Source organism: Phascolarctos cinereus, unplaced genomic scaffold (genome assembly GCF_003287225.1).
Source record: "Phascolarctos cinereus isolate Bilbo 61053 unplaced genomic scaffold, phaCin_HiC Scaffold_726;HRSCAF=1367, whole genome shotgun sequence".
NCBI classification, from domain to species: Eukaryota; Metazoa; Chordata; class Mammalia; order Diprotodontia; family Phascolarctidae; genus Phascolarctos; species Phascolarctos cinereus.
In genome coordinates, this window is record NW_027556098.1 from 405443415 (window position 1) to 405468159 (window position 24745).

At 47.4% G+C, this 24745-nt stretch overlaps 1 protein-coding gene across 2 annotated transcripts; it reads right to left on the reverse strand.

Moving 5' to 3' along the window:
- On the reverse strand, window positions 1–24450 carry LOC110201106 (putative pleckstrin homology domain-containing family N member 1). Of its 2 annotated transcripts, none has more exons than XM_020976635.2 (12): window positions 24246–24450; window positions 16000–16072; window positions 15764–15823; window positions 11437–11583; window positions 9788–9874; window positions 8774–8843; window positions 7577–7713; window positions 2826–2972; window positions 2295–2381; window positions 1327–1402; window positions 1133–1209; window positions 1–464 (listed from the first exon to the last, which is right to left on the reverse strand). In XM_020976635.2, exons 1-12 carry the CDS (start codon window positions 24386–24388, stop codon window positions 396–398), a joined length of 1173 nt encoding a protein of 390 aa, XP_020832294.1. In that variant the 5' UTR covers window positions 24389–24450; the 3' UTR covers window positions 1–395. The 2 variants fall into 2 exon arrangements, with proteins under 2 accessions (XP_020832294.1, XP_020832285.1); XM_020976626.2 differs by having other exon boundaries at window positions 9788–9877.
- Window positions 24451–24745: the final 295 nt, after the last annotated feature.

Here is a 24745-nt window from a genome sequence, read left to right on the forward strand (position 1 = left end):
TAATGTTCTGGCTTTATTTCACATTTATTCCTATTCACACACTCTATGATGTGGTCAAACAAGGCCACCCGAGGTCTGGGTCCTCATCAGCTGTGACATCACAGGATGTGTGAGTCCCTTCGGTCCATTGGGACAGATGCTAGGAACTGGGCCAATGTACTGGCAGCAGCACCTCACCCCTTATTTACAGAACTAGCCTTCTTGGGTGTTACCAGGCCCTGGAGTGGAGGCCCTTCCTCAGAGCCCTAGATGTCGGGCCCCCTGGCCTCCTGTTCCTTCCCCAGAGTCTCTGTATGAGAAATGTCCAGCTATATGAGCAGAAGGTAGAGTGAAGCTGGGGATGGGGTAAGAGAGAGAGGGGCTCTGTCTGGAGGGGGGAACTGCCTGGCTGCCTCCTAAATCCTCTTCAGCTTCTTGGGAATAATCGGTGGCTGGCTGGGCATGGAAGGCAGCTGCATGCCAGGCTGGAAGAGATGGAAATTGGTCAGTTCCCAAGGCCAGGTCTGCCTCTCCTAAGCTTGGACAGTACCTAAGCCTAGGCCTGATCTGAGGCCATCACTCAGCTCCTACTAAGCATTCCTTGTTCCCTAATGGGCCATACCTACCCCTCATACCCAATAAATCTGACCTCAGACACTAACTAGTTGTGTGACCCTGGGCAAGTCACTTCACCCTGTTTGCCTCAGTTTCCTCATTTGTAAAATGAACTGGAGAAGGAAATGGCCAACCACTCCAGTATCTCTGCCAAAAGAACCCCAAATGGGGGTACAAAGAATTGGGCTTGACTGAAATGACTCAAGCACAGTACCCAATAAAACAAAATCAGACCATGAGTTTCGGAGGATCGGACCCAGCTTTCCTGCTCTGTGGCACTCACAAGCTGTAAGCCTGAGGGAAGGGCCCAGGTCTGCCCCTACTCTGTCTCCCTCAGACTGTAAACTCCTGAGGGTTTAGCTCTGTGCTCTTCTCCCAGACCCTTTCCCATCCCAAATCCTCCTTCCCTTCCTCATCTACCATGTCCCGGCTTGAAGGTCAGGGGCAAGACCTTGTCTCCACGCAGGGATGGAGAAGGAGAGATTGATATGGCTATCCAGGAGCTAAGAGCCAATGGGATAACCTCCTCTTCCCATACCTTCTGCAGGTAGAACAGACACATTTCATAGTCCTCTGCCTCTGAGCAGGTCACCAGGATTGGTTCCATCACATTGCCTAAGGAACAGAGTGGGGAGAGTGGGGCAGTATCAGGTGGATTCTGAGTGGGCTGAAGGCTGGGAAGACAGTGCTGTTCCTAGGACACCCCATGCCCACTCTCTATGTCCCCTGTACCTGTCATTTCAAACTCCAGTCTCCCGAGAATGGCTGACTTCTCCTGAGCCCGGATTCCTGCCCGAGGAAGCTTTCCCTGCAGAGAGGAACAAGGACATGTTTGTTTCCTGGCTCTCATCTGAGGGCAGCCTGGTACAGGAGACAGAGCACTGGATTTAGAGTCAGGGAGACCTGGGTTCAAAATCTACTTCTGACATACACTAGATGTGTGACCCTGGGTAAGTCATTTATCTCTGAGCTTCAGCTTCCTCTTCGATAGAATAGGGATAATCACAGTGCCTTGGTACAGGACCTGGCCCCCAGGGTTGTGAGGATCAAATGAAATGATGTCTTTAAAGTGCTTTGCAAACCTTACAATGACGTAGAAATAGGAGCTGTGATTATTATCTGCAGGGCCTGGTCCCCAACCCTGCCCATACACACCTTCCTCACTTCTGGGAATCACCTCCCCTCTGCTCTAGGCCAACCCATGACCACCATGGGTTCCTTCAAAAACCACCTTCGCTCCTCCAAGAAGCCTGCCGTGATTCTTCCTGCCCGCATTCATGGCTTCCTCCGGAGGCCTGACAGCATTTACTCTTGTGGCCTTTTGTACGCATCCCCTTTCCCCCAAAGGTCCCAGAAAGAATCATCTGATGGCTCCCCCAACCCCCGTAGTCGGCTTCCTGAGGGCACGGCCGAGACCTCTCTCTTCCTTCTCCTCCCAGACTGCGAGGTCTCTGGGTCAGGTTCTGCTCCTCTCTCACCTCCTTCCAGGACTGTCAGGGCCCACCCCTGTCCTTGACTCCTTCCTCCAACCTAGCCAAGGTCAAGGATGGCCTGACAAGGGGGTCAGGGGGCCAGAGAAAGCCTTACTTGCTAGTCCCTTGTTCTTTCCTCAGTTTGGTATCCCTCCAATGACCTCCCCCTGTGGGCATTAGGAAAACCCTGATCCCTGGGGCTTCTAGGGGCCAGGGGTGGACCTCTACCTGGTAGATGAGGCCAGAGCCTCCAGGGCTCAGAGACAAGAACACCAGGTCCTCGGCAAACAGAAGCAGGAGGCGATCTTGGAACTCCTATAGAAAGGACAGTGTGACAGGCCTGCAGCCCAGGCCCCCGAGCCAGAGAACCTGGCTCTGCCCTCAGTTCCCACACCGACTCCCTGTGTGGGTGGCTCTGGGCAGGTCACCGTCCTCTTGTCACCTATGTAATGGGGGTCACAATACCCAGTAATCCTCCCCTTCCATGACTGTTCTGAGAAAAAGACTTTGTAAGCTGTAACCATGCTATTTGTGGTTATCACTGTTGTTGTTTTTAATAGATAAGGGAGGGCATGCAGTGAAAAAAAATATTTTTTTAAAGTAAAAATCAGTTCTGTGACATCATTGGTAATAGAGGCTGGGAGGTAGGGAAGTACCCAGAAGGAACATTTGGAGGAGTTCTCAATAGACAATGTGGTCCCTTTGACTCAAGTCCTCCTTCCTTGCCAGACCCCCAATCCTGCCCAGTAGGATACTCACACTGGACCCTGCATAGGCCACCTGGATGGGCACCAGAGCTTGTACTGGTCCCAGGTGCTGAATGGGCTTTCCCTCCCATTGCTGGATAGGAGAGCAGAGAAGGAGACTTCGGAGCTCCTGCCTCTTCCAGGGTTCATCACAGGGAACCTGCAGGACCCAGATCAGAGTGTCTGGAGAGCCCATCTCTCTTCTTTTCCCCATAGCCCAATTCAGCCCAGTCTGGGACACAAGGGCCAAGGACCCAGGATGCAGCCACCAGGCTCTGCCCCTCCAGCCAAGCCTAGCCTGGGAACTGGGGTGGAAGACCTCACCCCTGGTCCAGCCCCAGGCTCCAGTTCAGGTCTGCCCCTATAATCTAGCCTGGGAACCAGGGTCTAAGACACAGGATGCACCCCTAGCCCTGTCCCTCTAGCCCTGCTCATCTTGAGACCCAGGACCCAGGATCCAGGCCCTACTCTTCAACCTGGCCCATTCCCAGGCCCCAGGCCCAGCCCAGTCTGAAACCTTAAAACCAGAACCTAGACCCCATGACCCAGCCCAGGATATCTTGAGATCTAAAACCAGACTCATCCTTTCAACACAGCCCTGACCAGCTTACTAACATGCATCAGGGACCAAGGACCCCCAGATCAAGCCCCTAAAGCCCAGACTTACCCCAACCTAGCCCAGCCCCAAGCTTGGATCCCCTGGCCCCTAAGGCTCAGTTAAGCCCACTTTAGTACTAGGAATCCTTCAGCCCAGCCCAGCCCAGCCTGGGACCAGTGACCCAGGACTCACTCCCAAAGGCCAAACCCAGGCTTGTCTATTGATGGGGACCCTCTAGCTCAGCTCAAGCCAGGCCAGGCCAGGCAGGACCTAGTCCAATCATCTCAGAAGCAGCCTTGGAAAGGGGTCTAGAGTCCATCCTCACTTCCTGCCCTTAGGTGGGGATGAGGGATGGGAGTGGGATGGGAGCCCAGCTCAGAACAGCAGAGGAAGTAGAGGACCTGGGAGGAAGTGAAGTGTGTGTGTAAGGGTCCCTGGGTGAGGCAGGCTTGGGTCCAGGGAAGCTAAAGCTATTTCAGGGAAATGGGGCTTGGTACAGGTCCCTGTCTTATGGGTCCTGAAGTGGCTTAAGCCTGCCCTCTAGTGACAAATAGGTGGATCATGTCAGACTGGGGAGGGCACTCAACCCCAGCTCAGACTTGATTTCCCCTCCATGCAGGCCTGAAAGAGCTTGGTCTAGGATACCTCTTGGTCCCTGGAGGACCTCTCTCCAAGGACCCTCTCTCTATGGCCTTCCCTATGGAGGTGAGGGCTGGCAGAGGGAGAACAGCAATCCCAGGAGTTGGGGCTGTAAATATCATTGGCCAGGCCTTGTCCTCTCTCTAAGCCTATGTTTCCCTGTCTGTAAAGTGAGGAGGGTAGAGTTGATAATATCTAAAGTCCTCTCCTAGCTCTTGGAGGGCCTCCCTCCTGTATTCACTCAGGCCCCTTGTACCACCTGCTAAGGCCCCTGGGGGTAGGGGACAATGTGGACGAGTCCTTTGGAATTGAAGTCACCTTGGCAGATGAGTGGAGTATGGATTAGAGTTGGGGAAGGGGGAGGCTGAAAGCAGGTAGACCAGCTAGCAGGCCATTGGAACAGCCCAGGTGAGAGGTTATAGGAAGCTGAACTAGGCTAGTGGCTATGTATAGGAGAGAAGTTATGAAATTTGGTGAAATTTGGAAACCCACCAGAGATGTGGGGTGAGTATGAGTGAGGAGTCAAGGGTGGCGCTGAAGTTTCCAGCCTGAGTGATGGGGTGGTACCCTCAACAGTAATAGGGAAGTCTGGAAGAGGGGCAAGTTTTGGGGAAAAGATGAGTTGAGTTTTGGAAGGGCTGAGGTGGAGATGCTTACAGACAGTCATCACAAAGGCTCAGAAGAGAGAAAGGATCAGCCATCAGAAGTGCATAGATGTGGTCATCTGCATAGAAATGCTAATTAAACCTGTGGCTGCTGGTGAGATCACCAGGGGAGATGGTATAGGGCAGAGGTGTGTTTTTATTGTATTTAAGAAGGTAAGAACCATTTTTTTTTTAGCTCACATGCCATACAAAAGCAAGTCCAGATTTTGCCCTTCTGCTGGAGTTTGCTGACCCCTGGTATAAAGGGAGAAAAGAAGAGGGCCCAGCCCAGACCCCTGCGGGACCCTCATGGTTGGTGGCCATGATCTGGATCAAAGGAAAGGAGATTGAGAAGGAGTGGACAGCTAAGTAGGGGGAGAACCAAGAGAGTAAGATGGGAGTTACCTGAAAACCTAGAGAGAAGAGAGTAATCAGGAGGAGAGAGTGATCAGCAGGGCCAAAGGCTGCAGAGAGGGCAAGGAGAAGGAGGATTGAGAAAAGGTCATTGGATCTGGCAATGAAGAGCTCTCTGGTCACTTTGGAGAAAGCAGTTTTGGGGGGATGGGGAGGTCAGAGGCCAGACTGCAGAGGGTTAAGAAGAGAGTCAGAGAAGAGGAAATGGACGTACCTATTATAGATGGTCTTCTCAAGGAGTGTAGCCACAAAAGGCAGAAGAGATGTGGGACAAGAGTTAGTGGAGATGGATGGAGCAGACGAGGGTGTTTTTAAGAATGAGGGAGACTTGGGCATGTTTGATGTTGTTCATCCGTTGAAGAGGACCAATGACACCCAAGGGTAATGTCTTGACTTGTGTGTGAATTGGATTAAAGAGAGGCAGAACTGTGCAAAGTCCCCAGCCTCACTCTCCCTTACAGAGTCATGGAAATCCAGTAGCAAGACAAAGTCAAGAAGGCTGCCAACGGCCCAGGATGCAGTGCATGACCTTGGTGTCTTTGACACCTGACCAACCTCTAAGCGCTCCGCAGCACCTGCTTCGGTGGCCTTTATGGCCGTTGGAACAAATTGTTCTCATCCTCCCATTCCACCAGGGGAAGTCTTCGTATGCTGGGTTTGAAGTCTGTTGGTTCCCCCAACCTGGTGGAGCCCATCTGCCAAGACAGTTTTTATCAGGGCGTGGCCACTGCACGTGCTACAGCTTTTTGGAGGCACAGGTGAAAGCTGGGTAACAGGTGGATATTGAAGGTGGATGAGTAGTCCTAAAAAGGGATCATCAAGACCTCACACTAGAGAGGCTAGTCCTCCCTAAACAGCCAGTGGACAGGGAGACACTGAGGATAAGTGAAAGAGTGTGGACGATGGAGGGGAAAATCCACTCAGGATGGGGGGAGGGGATGGGATCAAGAGTGCATGAAGGATTGGACTTGGCCAGTACAGCCATGTCCTCAGAGACTAGAAGGAAGAGATAGTGGGAGATGATGGTGAAGAGGAAAGGAAAAAGGAGCTCATTGAGAATGGCCTCAGTTTTTTCAGGGAAATCTAAGGCAAGGTCTTCATTTAAGAGGGTGAAGGTGCCATGGGAGGCTTGAGGAGAGACAAGGTTTGAAACAGCCAAACCTTATGCTGAGTGGGGTAGTACAGGTACAATTGAGTTGAGATAAAACAGATTTGTAGTTGACACCACCAGACATGGTTTCATGATTTCCTTCAGCTCCATTTAGCAGCATGTGAGTAGGAAAGAAGGAGAAGATGGTGGGAGTAATCCACGTCCGGATCGGATGCGATCAATGATACATCAAAGGGACAGGGAATTCTAGTGTAGAGAGAGAACAGTGTAGAGTTGAGCTGGTTCACCATGGGGTTGTTGAGATAGGGAAGGAAAGAGTGTAGCCACTACAGGGGTCATGTCTTGGGAAAGAACTGAGAGGTAGGGATAACAGAGGTCATGGTGAGGATAAAGAGCAGAATTAGCAGTCATAGGGCAGAGTGAAAATGAATAATGAAAAGTTATGATCAGATAAAGGGGTTTCATAGTCTGTGAACATGGAAATGGAATACTTAAGAGTGACCTATGAGTGGCACAAGATTAATGGTATATAACCATAAGATCAAGAGTATGACCATTTATGCCTGCTTATAACTAAGGTGGCATGGAGGAATAGGTCAGGAGAAATAAGCAGATGGAGGAACTGAGAAGTTTAGGTATTTGAAGAAGTATTAAGTATGTATGTTGAAGTCCTGTAGTATGAGGGCAAAGTTGCTTAGTGAAGGTGGAAGGGGAAAGTCTGAAAGTGACAGTGAATATCCCAACTGTGCTACAGAAACCAGTGTATCAGGGTATGTGAGAAAAGGTATAGCCAATTCTGGAAAGGGTGATGAGTAAAGTGTCTTCATTAGGAGGGAGCCAGTTCTTAGGGAAGGCCAGGAAAGGGAAGGAGTGAGAAAGGGAACGGTTTATTCATTATGGTGTAAGCATTCCAGAGGGCTCAGTAGAAGGTATAGGATGATCTGGAGTAAAAACATTGGGTGGGGGGTGGGGGAGGGAGAGTTGAAGTGGATAGGAGTAGGGAGTGACCAGGTGGGGATGGGGAACAGGGTTTGTAACAGGGTTCAGAATCACTGGACTGGGGTGAGTATAAGGAGGTGAGAATGCTAATCACTGAGGAGTCAATCCAGGCAGAGTATTGGATAGAAGTCTGTTGAGGGAGGTGTATAATTAGATTATTCCTTGAGGTTCACCCTTCTAACTTCTTTCCTGCTGTGACAGGTGGTAGTGTGTGTGTGTGGGGGGGGGGGTGGGACACATCTGGGCACCTCTTTACAACTACCTGGTAGAGACTCAGGCCTCCCCTTTCCTCTTCTAGTGTGCCCCCTCAGTGGTCCTCTGGGATGGAGGCTTCCCCAGTTTTCCAAAGGGAGACTCACCAGCAGAGACAGGGGGCTAGAATATGGTTCCAAGTTCTGGCCTTTCAGCTCTTGGATTCGATGCTGGAGCCCAAGAAACCAGAGCCGGCACTTGTCAGGGGTCCCACAGAAGATGGTCCTTGTCTCAATCATGGAACCTGTGGGAGCACCACCCCACTATTGTGTCCAAGGCCCTGAGAGCCTCCAAATCCCCATTTCTGGCAAAAAGCTCCAATTCCCCACCTCATTTACAGGGGACCCTCATGATTTGCCCAGGCATTATGAACATTGAGTACCCCGATTCACCATCTCAGGCACAGATGGCCTCAAACCCCTTCTGGGAACAATATGGTTTCAAGGGAAAGAGTACTGAATATGGAATCAGAAGGCCCGGATTCGAACCCTGGATCTTCTACTTACTAACTGTGTGACCTTGCCCTATGTGTACCTCAATTTCCTCATCTGTAGAATGAAGAGGTGACTAGATGGCTCCTAAAATCCCTTCAAGATTAAAATTTATGAAATTCTGGTCCCATGGCTCTGATTCTTCATCTTAACCTTTGTGTGTGTGTGTGTATCATAGACCCCTTTGAAAAGCTGGTGAAGTCTAAGGACACACCATCCCCTCCCCCGACTTTTTTTTGTGACTGGGAGTCCCTCTCTCACCCTGGCTAGAAGTACAGTGGCCACTCATGGGACTGACTCCAGTGCTCATCAGTATGGGAGTTCTGACTTGCTCCATTTTTCTGACATGGGCCTATTTGCCCCTCCTGCAGCTAGGTGACCCTCTACTCCCAGGGGTTCACCCCACTGACATCAGACTTCGTGCGGATACAAGATTGGCTTAGCATACAGCCATCAAGCAATGCACTAGCCTCAGCCTTCCCAGGAGTTGTAAGCACAGGCCTGGAGTACTACCCCTAGCAGCTACAGGCCCCTTCTCAGAACAGTGTCTAAATGAACAAACCAAAATGCTTTGTATTACAAAGGAAACCAATTACACTGAAATAGTCACCCAAGTGTTTTTTTTTTTTAAGTTCATGGACCTCAGGTTAACAATCCCTGTTCTAGGCCACAAAGGGCTCTGATTCCCCACCCCAGGCACAGAGGGCCCTGGTTCCTTGTCCTCTAGGCCCATTCAGGGGTACAGAATCTCTTGTTTGCCCCAAGAAGGAGGTAGCTGTGATGGTCTGAGAGGCTCTGAGAAAAAGGACTTACCAAAGATGTCAAGCCCAGTCTGGCCACCGTGGTGCTCTCTCACCCTCAGCCCTGTGAGGGGAAGAAGTCCCTGCAGGCAGGAATAAGATATGACTTCTGCCCCTTTTCTTGAATCCCTCTCGGGGGCTTAGACATCTGGGACCCTGGATGTCCCCAGTTTTCTCCTTCCTGTTCTCACTCTTCTTAATGATTAGGGCAACAGGGCATTAATTAACAATTCTGGGACCTTGGGCAGGCAGCATGAAACATGACTTTAAGACTCCAGGCCCAGGTCCTAGCCAGGAGCAGAAACTTCAGGATACAGGTCCTTGCAGGAGGAGTGTCCCAGGACACCAATCATTCCTGGGAGTGGAAGCCATCTGTCAGCTTCTCATTTTAGCTAATTCTTGCCAAATAGGTGCTAACCTCAAGTGTAACAAGGGTTGCCTTCTAAGTGTTGGTACCTGGGACAAACTCCTGATTGCCTCATCTTAGTTATGGCTCTGGGGAAGTAGTAAAGGGAGGGACTTGTGGGCCCTATGTTAGCTTACTTATTCATAGAAATGCTAGTTGAGGTGGGTAGGTTGGTTCAGTGGATAGAGCACTAGGTCTGGAGGCAGAAAGCCCTGAGTTCAAAGCTGACCTCTGAAAAAGACTAACTGCCTGATAAGTCACTTAATTTTTGTCTGCCTCAACTGAAAATGGGTCAGTACTGTAAAAAAATAATACACTGAAAATTGTAAAACTGTAACAAGAGCACTTACCTCCCAAGGTGGCTATAAGGATCAAATGATAATATTCATAAAGCACTTAATGCAGTGCCTGGCACATAGCAGACACTCAGAGTAAAAGTTCTGATCTTTTCCCTTCTGCTTCATGTCATCAGTGCTTTACCCCATCTGTGGCAGCTGCCCTTGATCTAAACCACCCATCCCTTTTGCTCCCCAGAACCAGACACACAGGCCAAAGGCTACAGGGTGAGAAGGGGAATGGGGGGGGTCCAGGAGGAGGAGGAGGGGGAGGAGGAAGGCTTACCTGGTAAACAAAAGCTTGATGCCCCGGGGCCAGCGACAGAACCAGAACGTGGGAGGGAAAGAGCACCAGGTACCTCTCAGGTGCCTCCTGCTGGGAGACGTTGAGTTCTGTTCACACTGGGCACTATGTCTATATATGCTGGCAGAATCTGTCAGGTGAATCCCAGATGTGGTACAACATCTTTCTCTCAAAACTCTCCCTGGTGAGTTGGGGATAGAAAAGCTCTCTGGCCACAATGGCTTTCATTTGGCCTGGGCAGCTAGGTGGCGCCATAGTGGATAGAGTGTCAGGCCTGGAAGACTCATCTCCCTGAGTTCAAATCCAGCCTCAGACATTTACTAGCTGTGTGACCCTGGGCAAGTCACTTCACCCTGTTTGCCTTGGTTTCCTCATCTGTAAAATGAGCTAAGGAAGGAAATGGCAAACTAGACCAGTATCTTTGCCAAGAAAACCCCAAATGGGGTCATAGAGAGTTGGACATGACTGAACAACAACAACCCCTTTGGCTTCCCTGCCTCTCTGGGGGAGTGGGAGGGTATCTTCCTTTACCCTCCTGGTCTAGGACCTCCCTTTCCGGCCTTCTTCTGTTACCTTGGGGCCTTTTATCCTTTTCCTGAGGAGGCTTCTCTTCCTATCCCTCCAGGAGCTTTTCCGTGTGTGTGTGTGTGTGTGTGTGTGTGTGTGTGTGTGTGCGTGCATGTATGTATGTGCACATGCATGTGTGCATGCACACACATGTGTGTGTGCAAGCTTCGTCTCTAAGCATGTGTTGACTTCACTGAATCACAGAATTTGAGAGCTGTAGGGACCTCAGTGCCCCTCTGTCTATCCAGTCTGAACCACCCACCCAAGGAATCCCCACCATCCCATGCCCAGCAAGCAGGCATCCAAGCTCTGCTTAAAGATTCTGCAGCATCCCCAGGTAGCTCACTCTGCTTTGGGACAGCTCTCATTGTTAGAAAGCTCTTCCTCAGTCAAACCTCAGTTTGCCTCCTTTGGGGATGACACGTCAGCCAGTGGGCATGGGGTAATAGATTCTGAGCTCGGACAGAGTTCAGAAGCCATCTCCTCCAATACCCTCATTTTTTTTTAGCCTTTTCAGTCATTTTTCAGTCATGTCTGACTCTCCATGACACTATTTGGGGTTTTCTTGGCAAAGATACTGCAATAGTTTGCCATTGCCTTCTCCAGCTCATTTTACAGATGAGGAAACTGAGACAAAAGGGTGAAGTGACTTGCTCAGGGTCACACAGCTGGTGTCTGAGGCCAGATTTGAACTCAGGTCCTCTTGACTCTAAGCCTTGCACTCTACATAGATGCATTTCCTCATTTTACAGATGAGGAAACTGAGGCACAAGACAGTGAAGTGACTTACCTGAGGACACACAGGTAGTAAGAGTCAGAAGTTGATTTTGAGCTCAGGTCCTCTGATTCTAAAGCTAACACTCTTTCCACTATTCCTCATAGTCTCCAACTTTGGTTGGGAATCTATAGTTTTATACCCATTTTACAGATGGATACTCTGAAATACACCAAAGAACAACAGACCCTAAATGAGAAAATTTTCTCCCTGGCCAGAAGTCCAGAGATTGACCTGGGTTCGAGTGGACGATATCTATATGGTGGTGTCAGGGCCAGGGCATTATTACCTCCTTGTGGCAGCTGTGGAACTGGACCATGGAGGACCACAAGACTTCCCCCAGAGAATGTATTCTGCCCTGCTTCCACTTCAGGATTGGTTCTGAAAACAGAAATGCCTCCAACTCCTTTCGGGTCTTACCCCACAGCACCTCCTCCTGAAATCAAACAACCAATCAACACATATGTATTTATTAAGCCCTTATTATGTGTCAGACACTGTGATGGCCACTTATGAACCAGTCCCTGCTCTCAGGGAGCTTACATTCCATTATGGACACATCTAAGTATTCACAAAAGAAGTACAAAGTGATTTCAAAGGTGAGGGTGGAGAGGAGGCAATAACAATTGGTGGCAGGGGCATGGAGATCACAGAAGGTAATATCTGAACGCCTACTATGTGCTAGGCACTGGCATAAATGCTTTATAAATATATCATTTCATTTGATTCTCACAACAACCTTGGGGGGCAGGTCCTTTTCTAATCTCCATTTTATAGCTGAGGAAACTGAGGCAAACAGAGGTTAAGCAATTTACCCCCCAGGGACTCTTGAACCACACTTTGAGATCCACTGGTCTGGGGATAAGAACCTGAGCTCTGGTGGTGGGTGTTTGAGTGAAAAAAATAGGACATACGTGAGAGACACAGATGGGAACAAAAGATGTGAAGTATTTTGCAATCTTTCAGGCTCAGAGATAGGGACTATGCATGATGTCATTGGGGGAATTTTATTTGTTTTTTGGCTAGGCAATGGGGTTAAGTGATTTGCCCAGGATCACATAGCTAGTAAGTGTTATGCATCCAAGGCTGGATTTGAACTTAGGTCCTCCTGAATCCAGGGCCGGTGCTCTATCCACTGTGCCACCTAGCTGCCCCCATTGGGGGAACTTTAGAAGAAGAAATTCACTCTACTAATACAGTTTGGCCCCTCATCCACTATATATAGTCTTAAGAAGGAGACTCCCCCTACCCATGCAGATTGGCACCTTCTGTATGATCAATCAATCAATCAACATTTATTAAGCACCTACTAGCGGCAGCTAGGTGGTGCAGTGGATAGAGCGCTGGACTTTGGGTCAGGATATCTAAGTTCAAATCTGTCCTTAGATACTTATTAGCTGTGTGAACCTGTCACACAGAGAGCAAGTCATTTAGCCTCTATTTACCTCAATTTCTCATCTGTAAAATGGGGACACACTGGAGAAGGAAATGGCAAACAATTCCAGTATCTTTGCCAAGCCCAAATCACAGACTTTTGTCACGTAATATAGGACATGACTGAAAGACTGAACAACAACAAGGACCTACTATGTGCCGGGAATGGTGCTAGGGCTGGAGGTACAAAAAAAAGCAAAAGATAGTCCCTGCCTTCAAGAAGCTTGCAATCTAACAGGGGAGACAACAAGCAAACAAATACATACAAAGCAAGCTATATACAGGATAAATAGGAAATAATTAACAGAGGGAAAATCTTGGAATTAAGAGGAATTAGGGAAAGCTTCCCGTAGGAGGTGGGATTTTAGTTGGGAGTTAAAGGAAGCTGGGAGAACCTTATAAGGCTTATGAGTCTTAGCTACCAACAGCATTGAGAGTTCACACAGCCCGGATGTATCAGAGATGGGGCTTGGACCTGTTTTCTTGGTTCTGAGGCCACTTCCCTATCCACTATGCCATCCTCCCTTTCATAAACATTAGTTATTATTATCTGTAGCCTCGACAAGATTTGGCAGCTCATTGGATGTGTAGGGTGTGGGACAGGCAGGGGCTAAGGATTTCTTTGAAGTTACAAACCTGGGTAACTGTCAAGATGGCAGTGCCCTCCACAGAAACAGAGAAGGTTGGGAGCCAGAGCCAGTGAAGAGAATGAGTTCTCTTCTTTTTCTTTCTTTCTTTTTTTTTTTGTAGGCCATGGGATTAAGTGACTTGCCCAAGGTCATGCAGCTAGTAAGTGTCAAGTGTCTGAGGCCGGATTTGAACTCAGGTCCTCCTGACTCCAGGGCTGGTGCTCTATTCACTGTGGCACCTTGCTGCCCCAATGAGTTCTCTTCTGAACATATTGAATTTGAGATGCTTATAGGAATTGCTCAGGAGAGACAAAGGCAGGATATATAGATCTAGGAGGTATCTTGCACAGATGATAATTAATCCAAGGAAGGAGAGAGAGAGACAGAGAGAGACAGAGAGAAAGAGACAGAGAGAGAGAGACAGAGAGGGAGGGAGAGGGAGAGAGGAGAAGAAGAAGAAGAAGAAGAAGAAGAAGAAGAAGAAGAAGAAGAAGAAGAAGAAGAAGAAAAAGAAGAAGAAGAAAAAGAAGAAGAAGAAGGAGGAGGAGGAGGAGGAGGAGAAGGAGAAGGAGGAGGAGAAGGAGGAGGAGGAGAAGAAGAGGGGAGAGAGAGAATAGAAGAGGAGAGGAGAGAGAGAAAAGGAGAAAAGTGGGAGAAGACAAAAAGGCCCAAGACAGAGTCTTGAGGGACAACCACAGTCATGGGTCAGGACATGATTGATTATCCAGCAAAAGAGACTGAGAAAGAGTGGAAGGGGTCAGACAGGTAGGAGGAGGACCAGGAGAGAGCTGTGTCAGGATAACCCAGAGAGCAGAGAATAACCAGGAGGAGAGTGTTGTCAGTACTGCAGAGAAGTCAAGGATGAGGACTGAGAAAAGACCATCAGAGAAGACCTAGAGATCTCCAGCCAATCACTCACTCACTCAGCATTTATTAAATGCTTACTATGTTAAGTACCAGGGATGCAAAGAAGTTCAATGATCAAGTTAAAAAACATGTACACATATAAGTCGATACAAAATATATACAAAGAAAATACAAGGAAAGGCCTCGTGTAGGAGCTGGTGCTTGAGCTGAACATAAAGGAAGTTAGGGGTTCTAAGTGGAGATGAGAAGGGAGGGCATTCCAGGCATGGAGACCAGCCTTTGCAAAGGCATGGAGTCAGGAGATAGTGTTGATACTCTCTCTAGACAGTGAGTCAGACAGTTTGGCCTGATTGTATCATGTATGAAGTGGAGTGATGTGAGTAAGCCAGGGAAGGTGAGCTGTGGTTGGATTGTGAAGAGCATTAAGTGCCAGCCACAGCCTAGAGGTAACAGAGAGTCACTGGTGCCTTTTGAGCAAGGAGGTAACAATGATCAGACCTTTGCTTTAGCACTCCGGCAGCTGTGTAGAAAGTAGACTGGAGAGCAGTGAGGTCAGAGGCAGGGAGACCAAGAAAGAGGCTATTGCCATAGTCTGGATGAGAGGTGATGAGGGACTGAGCGCCAGCAGTGGCTGGGCAAGTGGAGAGGGGGAGATACATAAGAGGGTGAACTGAGAAGACATGGCAACTTATTGGACGTGTTGGGAGAGAGACGGAAAGGAACTGATTGGATGTGATGGGAGAGAGGAGGGAGAATGAGGAGTGTGAGAGACTGACTGGAAAGATGGTGGTGCCCTCAGCAAACTTTTATTTTCTGATTTCTCTCCTCTGTTCCAGTCAACCTGGCCTGTTAGTTCTTCCCTGAATATAACAGTCCATCTCTTGCCCTGGGCTGTCACATAGGGCCTCCCCTTCTCTCCTCAGAGCTCTAGCTTTCTTCCTTTAAAGCCACCTCCTACATGAAGCCTTTCCCAATCCCCTCACCCCCTTGAAATTACTTCCTATATATCCTGTGTATGTGCTGTATCCCCACTCCCATCCCCTCCTCTAGAATGGAGTGGAAGAACGGAATGGTAGGATGTAAGATTCCTGCAAGTAGGTCCTGTTCTTTTTTTGTATTTGTGTCCTCAGAGCCTAGCATAGTACTTGGCATGGTATCTGCTTAATAAAAGTTGAATTTAATTTGTCAAAACTTATGGCAATGATTTCACGTGTGCGCACACGTGTGTGCACTTGGGCACAAGAGAGGAGAGAGTTTCTCAGGGCCTCTAGGAATAAAGATTACTTTGCAGGGAAAGTTGGTGCCATACCTGACATGCACAGGCAAGAGTGGGCACGGGCAAGTCTGGTGTCTCCTTCTGCCCTCAGGCACCTCTTTTCAGGTCTTTCAGTTTCTGGCCAGGACAGGATGATACTTTACGGGCAAGGCTGGGGATCTCCAATTGCACTGTGGGTGTGGGTGTGTACATAGACAAGCCCCTCACTCCAATCTTAATCCTAGTTCTTTGAGAACTTCCAGGAGAAGAATCTTTACCCTCAACATTTCCATTTTCTGGTGACTGTGTATGTTGGGTCTGATTAAGGTGGGGCTTGGTTCCAGCCTTGATTCCTCAGTTAGACTCAGGTTGGGGCTGTTTTATTAGTGACTCCCTCCTCCCCACCCCCACCTCCCATCCTGAACACTTGCCTGGGGATCCAGAGATTGAAGAGCTTCTTTGAAGAGCTGTCCAATATCTCTAACTTGTCCCTGTGAAGAATTGAGAGTCATTCCCGGAGGCCAGACTGGGAGCTGCAGCCCCAATGGAATGGAGATTGGGAATTTCATTCCTAATGGGCCTTCCTGTTCCCTCCTCAGAGATGAAGGGTTGGCCAAGGTGCCCCCACTACTCGTCAAGCCCCTGGACACTGTTCTGTTATACTTACATTTCCCTGGTCAGCTGAGCCATCTTGGGGATGAGTGGGTCTTTCCTCTCTACTTACAGAGGTCAACCATTTCCTGCATGGGGTAGGCAAATGGGCAGAATTACCATGGTTTCTTTGGGTTCCCTTCAGGGTAATTGCAGAAGCGGGGAGAAAGGGGTGGACTGGAGGACTGGATATCCTCTTTGAAGGAAGTACTGAATTCTCTTCCCCTCCTTTCCTCAGGGGAAAGATCCCCCCACCAACTCTCATCCTTCCTCTGCTCAGAGAGCAAGAAATGCTCCATTCCCCCCACTTCCAAACCTTCCTCTTATCTTGATGATCCAGCTCTGTGGCACTATCTTCCTCCAAGGTTTGAAGCCTGACACCTCCAGTTTTCTTTGACTTTTCCCTCTCCTGTAGCAGTTGCTAAATATTGGCCATTTCCTCTCCCCCTGCATCTCCATCATCTGAGTTCTCCATTCCATCACCCATGGTCTCCAGCCTGGTACAGACCCTTGCACTCTCTTGCCTAGACTCTTATAACAGAATCCTAGCTGGTTTCTGGACCCCTCTTGGTCTCTCCCCTCCTATCTTTCACATGAGTCATTTTCGTAATGCCCTGAACTGACTGGCACTTCCATGCTTAAAGACCTACAATGTTTGATCCAGCAAGACCACTACTAGGTCTGTATCCCAAAGAGATCATAAGAAAGGGAAAAGGACCCATATTTACAAAATTATTTATAGCAGCTCTTTTTGTGGTGGCCAAGAATTGGAAATTGAGCGATGCCCATCAATTGAGGAATGGCTGAACAAGTTGTAGAATATGAATACAATGGAATATTATCCTGCTATAAGAGATTATGAACAGGCAGATTTCAGAAAAACCTGGAAAGACTTGTATGGTCTGATGCTGAGTGAAGTGAGCAGAACCAGGAGAACATTGTGCACAGTAACAACCATATTGTGCGATGACTAATATTGATAGACTTAACCGTTCTCAGCAATACAAGGATCTAAGACAATTCCAAAAGACTTATGTTGGAAAATACTATTCACATGCAAAGGAAGAACTGTGGAGTCTAAATGCAGATCAAAGTATACTGTTTTCTCTTTTTTTCTTTCTCGTGGTTTTTCCCTTTTGTTCTAATTCTTCTTTACAACATTACTAATGTGGAAATATGTTTAATATGATTGTATGTGCATAGCCTATATCAGAATGCTTGCCATCTTGGGTAGGGAGGAAGGAAGGGAGGGGGAAAATTTAGAATTCAAAATCTTTTAAAATGAATATTGAAAACTAAAAATTAATTAATGAAAAAATAAAGCAATAATTATATAGTTTTTTTTTAAAAAGACCTACGATGGCTCCTCATTGCCCATAGGATTGGAGAGATGGTACTGCAAATTTAATTTTTTTATTAATTTATTTTGATTTATCAACAATCGCTTCTATAAGCTTTTGAGTTTTAAATTTTTCTCCCCCTCACTCCCCCCTTCCCTCCCCAAGATGGCATACAATCTGATATAGGCTATACATATACATTCCTATTAAACATATTTTAATTTTGGTGATGTTGTAAGGAAGAATTAGAATCAATAGGAGGAACCACCAGAAAGAGGAAACAAAACAAAAGAGAAGAAAAAAATAGCAAACAATATGCTTCGATCTGCATTCAAATTCCATAGTTCTTTCTTTGGATGTGGATAGCATCTTCCATCATGAGACCTTTGGAGATGTCTTAGATCCTTGTATTGCTGAGAAGAACTAAGTCTATCAACATTAGTCATTGCATAATGTGGCTGTTACTGTGTACAATGTTCTCCTGGTTCTGCTCACTTCACTCAGCATCAGTCCAAGAAGGTACTTCAGCAGCCATGTAATCCAACCCATACTTGAAAGGAATTCCGACGATAGCATACCCCCAAAATGGTTGTCCAGTCTTTGCTTGAAAGCCCCCAGTGGAGGGAAAACTCATCACCATGTGTGTAGCCCCTTCCGCTTGGACAGCTCTCATGTTTCACGCTTGAATTTTCTTTACAACATTACTGTTACTGTGCACAATGATCTCCCAGTTCTTCTCACTTCACTTTGCATCAGTTCATATAGGTCTTGTCATGGGTTTTTTTTGAAACCATCTCTCTCATCATTTCTTATAGCACAATAGTACTCCATCACAATTATTCACCCCAACTTGTTCAGCCACACCCCAATTGATGAGTATCTCCTCAATGTCCAATTCTTTCTCACCAAAAAAAGAGCTACTTTAAATGTTTTTGTACAAATAGGTCCTTTTCATTTTTCTTCCATCTCTTTGAGATACAGATCTAGTAGTGGTATTGCTGGGTTAAAGGGTATACACAGTTTTGTAGCCCTTTGAGCATAGTTCCAAATTGTTCTCCAGAATGATTGGTCCAGTTCACAATTCCACAAACAGTTTGTTAGTGTATGTATTTTGCCTCATCCCCTCCAGCATTTGTCATTTCTGATAAGTGTGAGGTGGTACCTCAGGATTATTTTAATTTGCATTCCTTTAATCAATAGCTATTTAGAGTGGGTTTTTTTCATATAAATACAGATAGTTTTGATTTTTTTCCTCTGAAACTGCCCATTCATATCCGTTGACCATTTATCAATTTGGGAATGGCTTTTATTTTTATAAATTTGACTCAGTTCCCTATAAATTTGAAAAATGAGGCCTTTATCAGAGAAACTTGCTGCAAAAATTTTTTAATATTACTTCATTTAGTCAAATATAGTTTCCCTGATTATCTTTTAATTGGGTCTATTTTTGCTTTAGCATTGTCTGAGATCATGATTTCTATCTCTACATTTTTTTAAAACTTCAACTGAAGTATAATAGATTCTGCTCCAGCCCTTTGTTTTAACTCTCTGTGTGTGTTTCTGTTTCAAATATAAACAGTATATTGCATCCCATTCACATTCACAAGTTATGATTACTAACTGTGTATTTCCTTCCAGCTTATTTTCTTCTATTTATCATTCTCTCCCTCTTTTTATCCTGTCCCTCCTCAAAAGTTTGTTTTGCTTCTGACCATGGCCCTCCCTTTTATCCATATCTCCCCATATCTCTTATTCCCTTTCCTTTCTATTTCCCTATTGGGTAAGATAGATTTTTATGCCCACCTGAGTATGTACATACATTCTTCACTCTTTGAACCCACTCTGATGAGAGTGAGGTTTGAGCATTGCCTACCAACCCCGCCCCCACCATTTTCCCCTTCACTATTAAAGTTCTTCCTGCACACCTCTTTTATACTCTTACTTCCTTCTTAATTCTCTGTAATCTAGGTCCCAGTCTCTTTATTCAACCAAAATATCTTAATCCAAAGTTACCAATGATCTCTTAATTGCCAAATCTAAAGCCTATTTTTAATCCTCATCCTTCTTGTCCTCTCTTTGATACTGTCAATCACCCCCTTCTCTTTGATGTCTGCTCTAGGTTTTTGTGACACCACTCTCACCTGGTTCTCTTTTACCCATCCTTTTCAGTCTACTTAGCTGGATCTTCATCCAGGTCACACACACTAACCCTGAGTATTCCCTAGGACTCTCTCCTGGACCCTCTTCTCTTCTCCTTCTACACTATTTTGGTAGGTGATTCCATCAGTTCCCTTAAATTCATCACCTTGCTGATGATTCTCAGATGTATTTATCCAGCCCTAACCATTTTTCTGCTCTCCAGGCTTGCATCTCTAACTCCTATTAGACATCTTAAGCTTAACATGTCCAAAACTGAACTCAGAATCTTTCTCCCCAAATCCTCTCCTCTTTATAATTTCTTTATTACTGTTAAGGGTACCATCATTCTCTCAGGCACTCAGATTAACAACCTAGGTGTTATCCTCAACTCTTCACTCTCTGTCAATCCCCATAGCTAATCATTTCTGCCTTCTTAATATCTCTCCTACACACCTCCTTTGCTCCTTTGACACAGCTACCACTTTGGTGCAGACACTCATCACCTCCTTGACTATTACAATAGCCTGTTCCTTGGTTTCTCTTCCCTAAGTCTCTGCCTGTTTTGGTATATCCCGCACTGGGCTATCAAACTTCTTAAATCACAGATCTGACTATGTACCTCCCCTTCCCCCTTTAATTAACTCCAGTGACTCCCGATTGCCTCCAGGATTAAATTACACTTCTCTGTTTGGCTTTTAAAGCCCTTCATAGCCTGGTTCTTTCTTATCTTTTCAGTCTTCTTACACCTTACATCCCTCCATGTACTCTTTGATCCATTGGTGCTGGCTTCCTGGCTGCTCCTCAAACATGACATTCCATCTCCCAAATCCAGGCATTTTCCCTGGCTGTCCTCCATGCCTGGAACATTCTCCCTCCACATCTCTGCTTCCTGGCTTCCTTCAAGTCTCAGCTAAAGTTCCATCTTCTGCCAGAAATTTTACCCTACTCTTCCGAATGCTAGTGCCTTCCCTCTGCTGATTTTCTCTGATTTATTCCATATATATCTTGTCTGTACATGGTTGTTTACATGTTGCCTCTCTCATTAGACTGTAAGTTCCTTGAGGGCAGGGACTACCTTTTGCCTTTATATTCCCAGAGCTTATCATGGTGCCTGGCACATAGTAGGTGCATAGTAAATGTTTTTTGACTGACAAACCCAGGATTCCCTCTTGTTGGACAACCCTGTCACCCCTCCTTTCCCAACAACCCTCCCCACCCATTTGTCTCCCAACAATCAGTCAATAGGCATCTACTAAGCTCCCACTATGGACCAGATACTGTGTTAAATGCTACAGATACAAAGAAAGGCAGAAAAAACAGTCCCTGCTTTCAAGAAACTCACAGTCTAGTCGGGGAGACAATATGCAAACAACCATATACAGACAAGATATATACAGGATAGGAGATAATCCCAAAGAGAAGGTACTAAAATGAAGGGAGATTGGGTGGAGCTTTGTGTAAAAGGCAGAATTTTAGCTGGATCTTGAAGGAAGCCAGGAGATAGACATGAGAAGGGAGAAAATTCTGGGTATGGGGGGCAGCTCAGGAAAATTCAGAGAGGGAGTCAAGAAATGGAGCTTCTTGAGGGAGAAGGGCAAGGAGGCCAGTTTGACAGGATTGTAGAGTATGTGAAAGGGAGTTAGGTGTAAGAAGACAGGAAGGTAGGAAGGGGCCAAGTTATGAAGGCCAAATAGAGGATTTTGTATTTGATTCCAGAAGTAATAAAGAACCATTGGAATTTATTGAATTGGAGGGGTTAGGGATGACATGGTCAGACCTGTGATTTAGGCAGATCCATTTGACAATTGAGTGGAGAATGGATTGAGTGGGGAAAGGCTTGAGGCAGGGGAATCAAACAGCTGACTATTCTAATAGAGTGAGGTCATGGGGACCTGCACCAAGATGGTGGCACTGTCAGAGGAGAGAAGGGGATATATGGGAGAGAGATGCTACAAAGGTAAAATTGACAGGCATTGACAACAGATTGGATAAGGGGGATGAGAGTGTGAAAAGCCAAGAATGACATCTAGGTTTCCATCTTGGATGACTGAGAGGATGGTGGTGCCCTTAATGGTAATAGGAAAATTAGGAAGAGAGGAGAGTTGGGGTTGTGGGGTGTGTGAAGATAATGAGTTCAGTTTTGGACACATTGAGTTTAAGATGTTAATTATAGGATAACCAGTTTGAGATGTCCAAGAGGCTCTGTTCCTGATGTTTCCATGCCCCTCACCTTAAGTCTTTTTCATCCCCTCAAAGACAATCACATAGGAAGCCTCTTAGCCACACCCAATTATGCCTTCAATAAGAAGCTCCCATATCTTCCAGAAGGCCTTCCTTCGCCATTTTCACTAGTATCAAACCCTCTTAGTTCTAACACAGGAGTCCTGGAAAACCAAATCTGCCCTCTGACCTAGGAAGAGTGTGTGTGTGTGTGTGTGTGTGTGTGTGTGTGAGAGAGAGAGAGAGAGAGAGAGAGAGAGAGAGAGAGAGAGAGAGAGAGAGAGAGAGAGAGAGAGATAGGGACTATATGTGTGTGACAGATACAGAGAATGAGAAACAGAAACAGAAACAGACAGAGAGGAAGATAGAGAAAGAAGAAAGAAACACAAAGGGAAAGACAGAGAGATATATAGAGACAGAAACAGAGAGAGGCAGAGAAACCAAGAGAACCAGAGTCATAGAAAGGCAGAGGGAGACAGAATGAGAGACAGGGAGGGGTCACCTGAATGGGACCAGAACTGGAGGCTTCGGGAATCAGGTGAAAGCACTGTGAGGGTAGCAGGAGGTGAGGGTGGTTATCCTGGAGAGAAGACTCTGGGGAACATGAGAGTGGATCTTCAAGTATTTGAGAAGTGGTCTTGGAGAAGAAGGATTAATCTTGTTCTGCTTGGCCCCAGAGAGCTGATATAGAAACAATGGGCGGAATCTGGAGAGCCTCAAATTCAGTGTTACCCTCAGGGAAAAATCCCTAACTAGAGATGTCAAAAGATGGAATGGGCTGCCAGCTAGAGAGGTAGTGAGCTCCCCATTGACTGGATTTGTTGGGAATGTTATAGTGGGAGAGTCTTGTTCAGCTGGAGGGTTGAACTAGGTCCCTGCTGTTCTCTCCAGCTCTGAGTTCCAGGGATTCCATGAATCTTTCCCCCTCCTCCCTTTCATCACTTTTTAACCTGCACCTGAGGATCAGCTCTGATCCCAGGTCCTCTAGAGCTCTGGTGTCACTCAAGGCTGGTGACTCCTGTCCAGAGACGGAACCAATATGCAGCAATGAAGATTATGTACCCCGTACTAACTTCCAAGGGGGTATAATTTCTTGGTGATTCCTAGGTGCAGCCTATTCTTCTGCCCACCCCTGGGCTCCTACCTACTCAAGGCCAGGTCTCTCTAATGGGGTACCTTCCCACTGAGACAGGGCATACTGTCCTGCTCCTTCCCTCATCCCTACCATGTGCCTAACCTGGGGAGCCATGCCAAGAAGTGCATGATCAGTGCAGGATCAACTTGGGATGGGGTGGGGAGAACAGCATTGAAGACAGCTCATTGTTGGCCATTAGCTATCAGCCCCCACCCCACCCATGGTGGAGTCAGTTCCAGTTTTTTCCTTCCCTTTCCACTATACCCTTCCATTCTAGCACAGTGGAAAGATTGAAGGATCCAGGGTTAGAGGACATGGGTTTGAATCCCAGCTTTGCCACACACTATGTGTGTGATTTGGGGCTAGTCACTGCCTCTATCTGTGCCTCAGTTTCTTAATCTCTAAAATGGGGATGGGGTTGGAGTAGATGACCTCTGGGATCCCTTCTGGCTCTAAACCCACAATCCTAGATCTCTCCCTCTTAGTTTCAGAACTTGTCCTACCATGTGCTCATTGAAACCCAATTTTCTCCAGAAGAACCCACACCTCTCAGCCCCTTCTCCAAGGCTGGCTGCTGTCTTTCCTGACAAGATAGGCCAGCGGGAGGAGTAGACATCCGTTGCCCCTTTCAGCCCCTCCCTCCGCTCCTTGAACATTCATTTCAGGGACCTCCAGGTCACTCTCCTTTCTCCCCACTCAGTTCCACTCCAGACTTTCTCCCGCAGACAGCATGGCCTCCAAATTCCTTGACTTCTTCCACTCCTTAAACTTCTGTCTCTGATGCACCTGGCCCAAGGGCAGCAGAGGTCATACCTTAGTGCCTCCCCCTTCCCACTCTGCCCTCCCTCCTGGATCACCTCTCCTTCAGATGAATTTGTCCCAGGTAGGACAATCCCCTCTCCATTCTTGTCCCTCTCTCTTTCCTCACTAGCCTATGGAAAGCCTGGGGGATGGCTGGGGGCAGGGGAGGCCTAAGGCCCTAAGGAGGAAAATGAGTCAGCTTGCTCAGTTCTGACTAAATGAAAGAGGGGGTTGTGAAAAGAGCCTGTAATGTGGGCTTCTAATCAGAGAGAGACAGAGGCCCTGCCTACCAAACCCATCTAGCCTCCAGAACTTTCTCAGTCTCTTGACCCTCAGAAAGTCTCTGAGCCTTCAGGGTCCTCCAGGGTCTCTCCCTAAGCATGAACCCTAGCCAGGAACCTGCTCTGGGTGGGGGGAGGGGAGGATTTAGCAGAGAGAATATCACCCTGCCCCCAATCTGGAGCTATCCTGGGGACCCTCTGGCCACGTGTCTCAGCAATGCTAGACAGCTCCAGATTTGAGCCTGGTGCAAGAAGACAGCCTGCATTCCCCTGCCTAGGGCGCTGAGGACTGCAGAGACCTGGGACCTGCAGGAGGGGTTGAGAGGGGTGAGGAAGGCTCACCTACCTGATGCTGCCACATCTCAGCAGCTCCATCTCCTCTTGGCCTCCCCCTGAGGGAGCCTTACCACCCCGTGCTGTCAGGCTGCAGCAACCCATCTTCTGCCCTGGAGGCCGGGGATTCCCAGGGACCCTGGCCCCCTGGTGCATGGGAAACCTTGTCACTGGGTCAGGAGTGCATGAGAAAGTGCAGACAAGAGGAAGTCAGAGCTCAGAGGCCAGAGCAAGTGAAACCCACAGAATGAAAGACTGCATTTCCTCTTAGTGTGGGACCCTCTCCTCCCCCTTCCCCCCATCACTGTAGGGCCCAGGCTAGCCCATCTCTGCCAGACTCCTTCAGGCACAGTCACCTGAGGCATATGCCTGGGGCCATCAGACTTCATCTACTTGGCCCAGAAGAGAGCAGAGCTGGAATCAATGGTCATATACCCCAGGAAGGGCAAAGTCAGAGGGAGAGATCCCAATGTCACCTACTGACTATGAGACTTTGGGCAAATCACTTCATCC

What these genes read in the sequence shown, in the direction of transcription:
- LOC110201106 (XM_020976626.2), bottom strand. Translation starts at nt 24,388, where the DNA reads ATGCACCAGGGGGCCAGGGTCCCTGGGAATCCCCGGCCTCCAGGGCAG. An exon ending in ATCAAGCTTTTGTTTACCAG is followed by an intron (nt 8,844 to 9,787) that starts GTAAGCCTTCCT and finishes TCCTGCCTGCAG; the next exon opens with GGACTTCTTCCCCTCACAGG. An exon ending in GACTGGGCTTGACATCTTTG is followed by an intron (nt 7,714 to 8,773) that starts GTAAGTCCTTTT and finishes GTGCTCCCACAG; the next exon opens with GTTCCATGATTGAGACAAGG.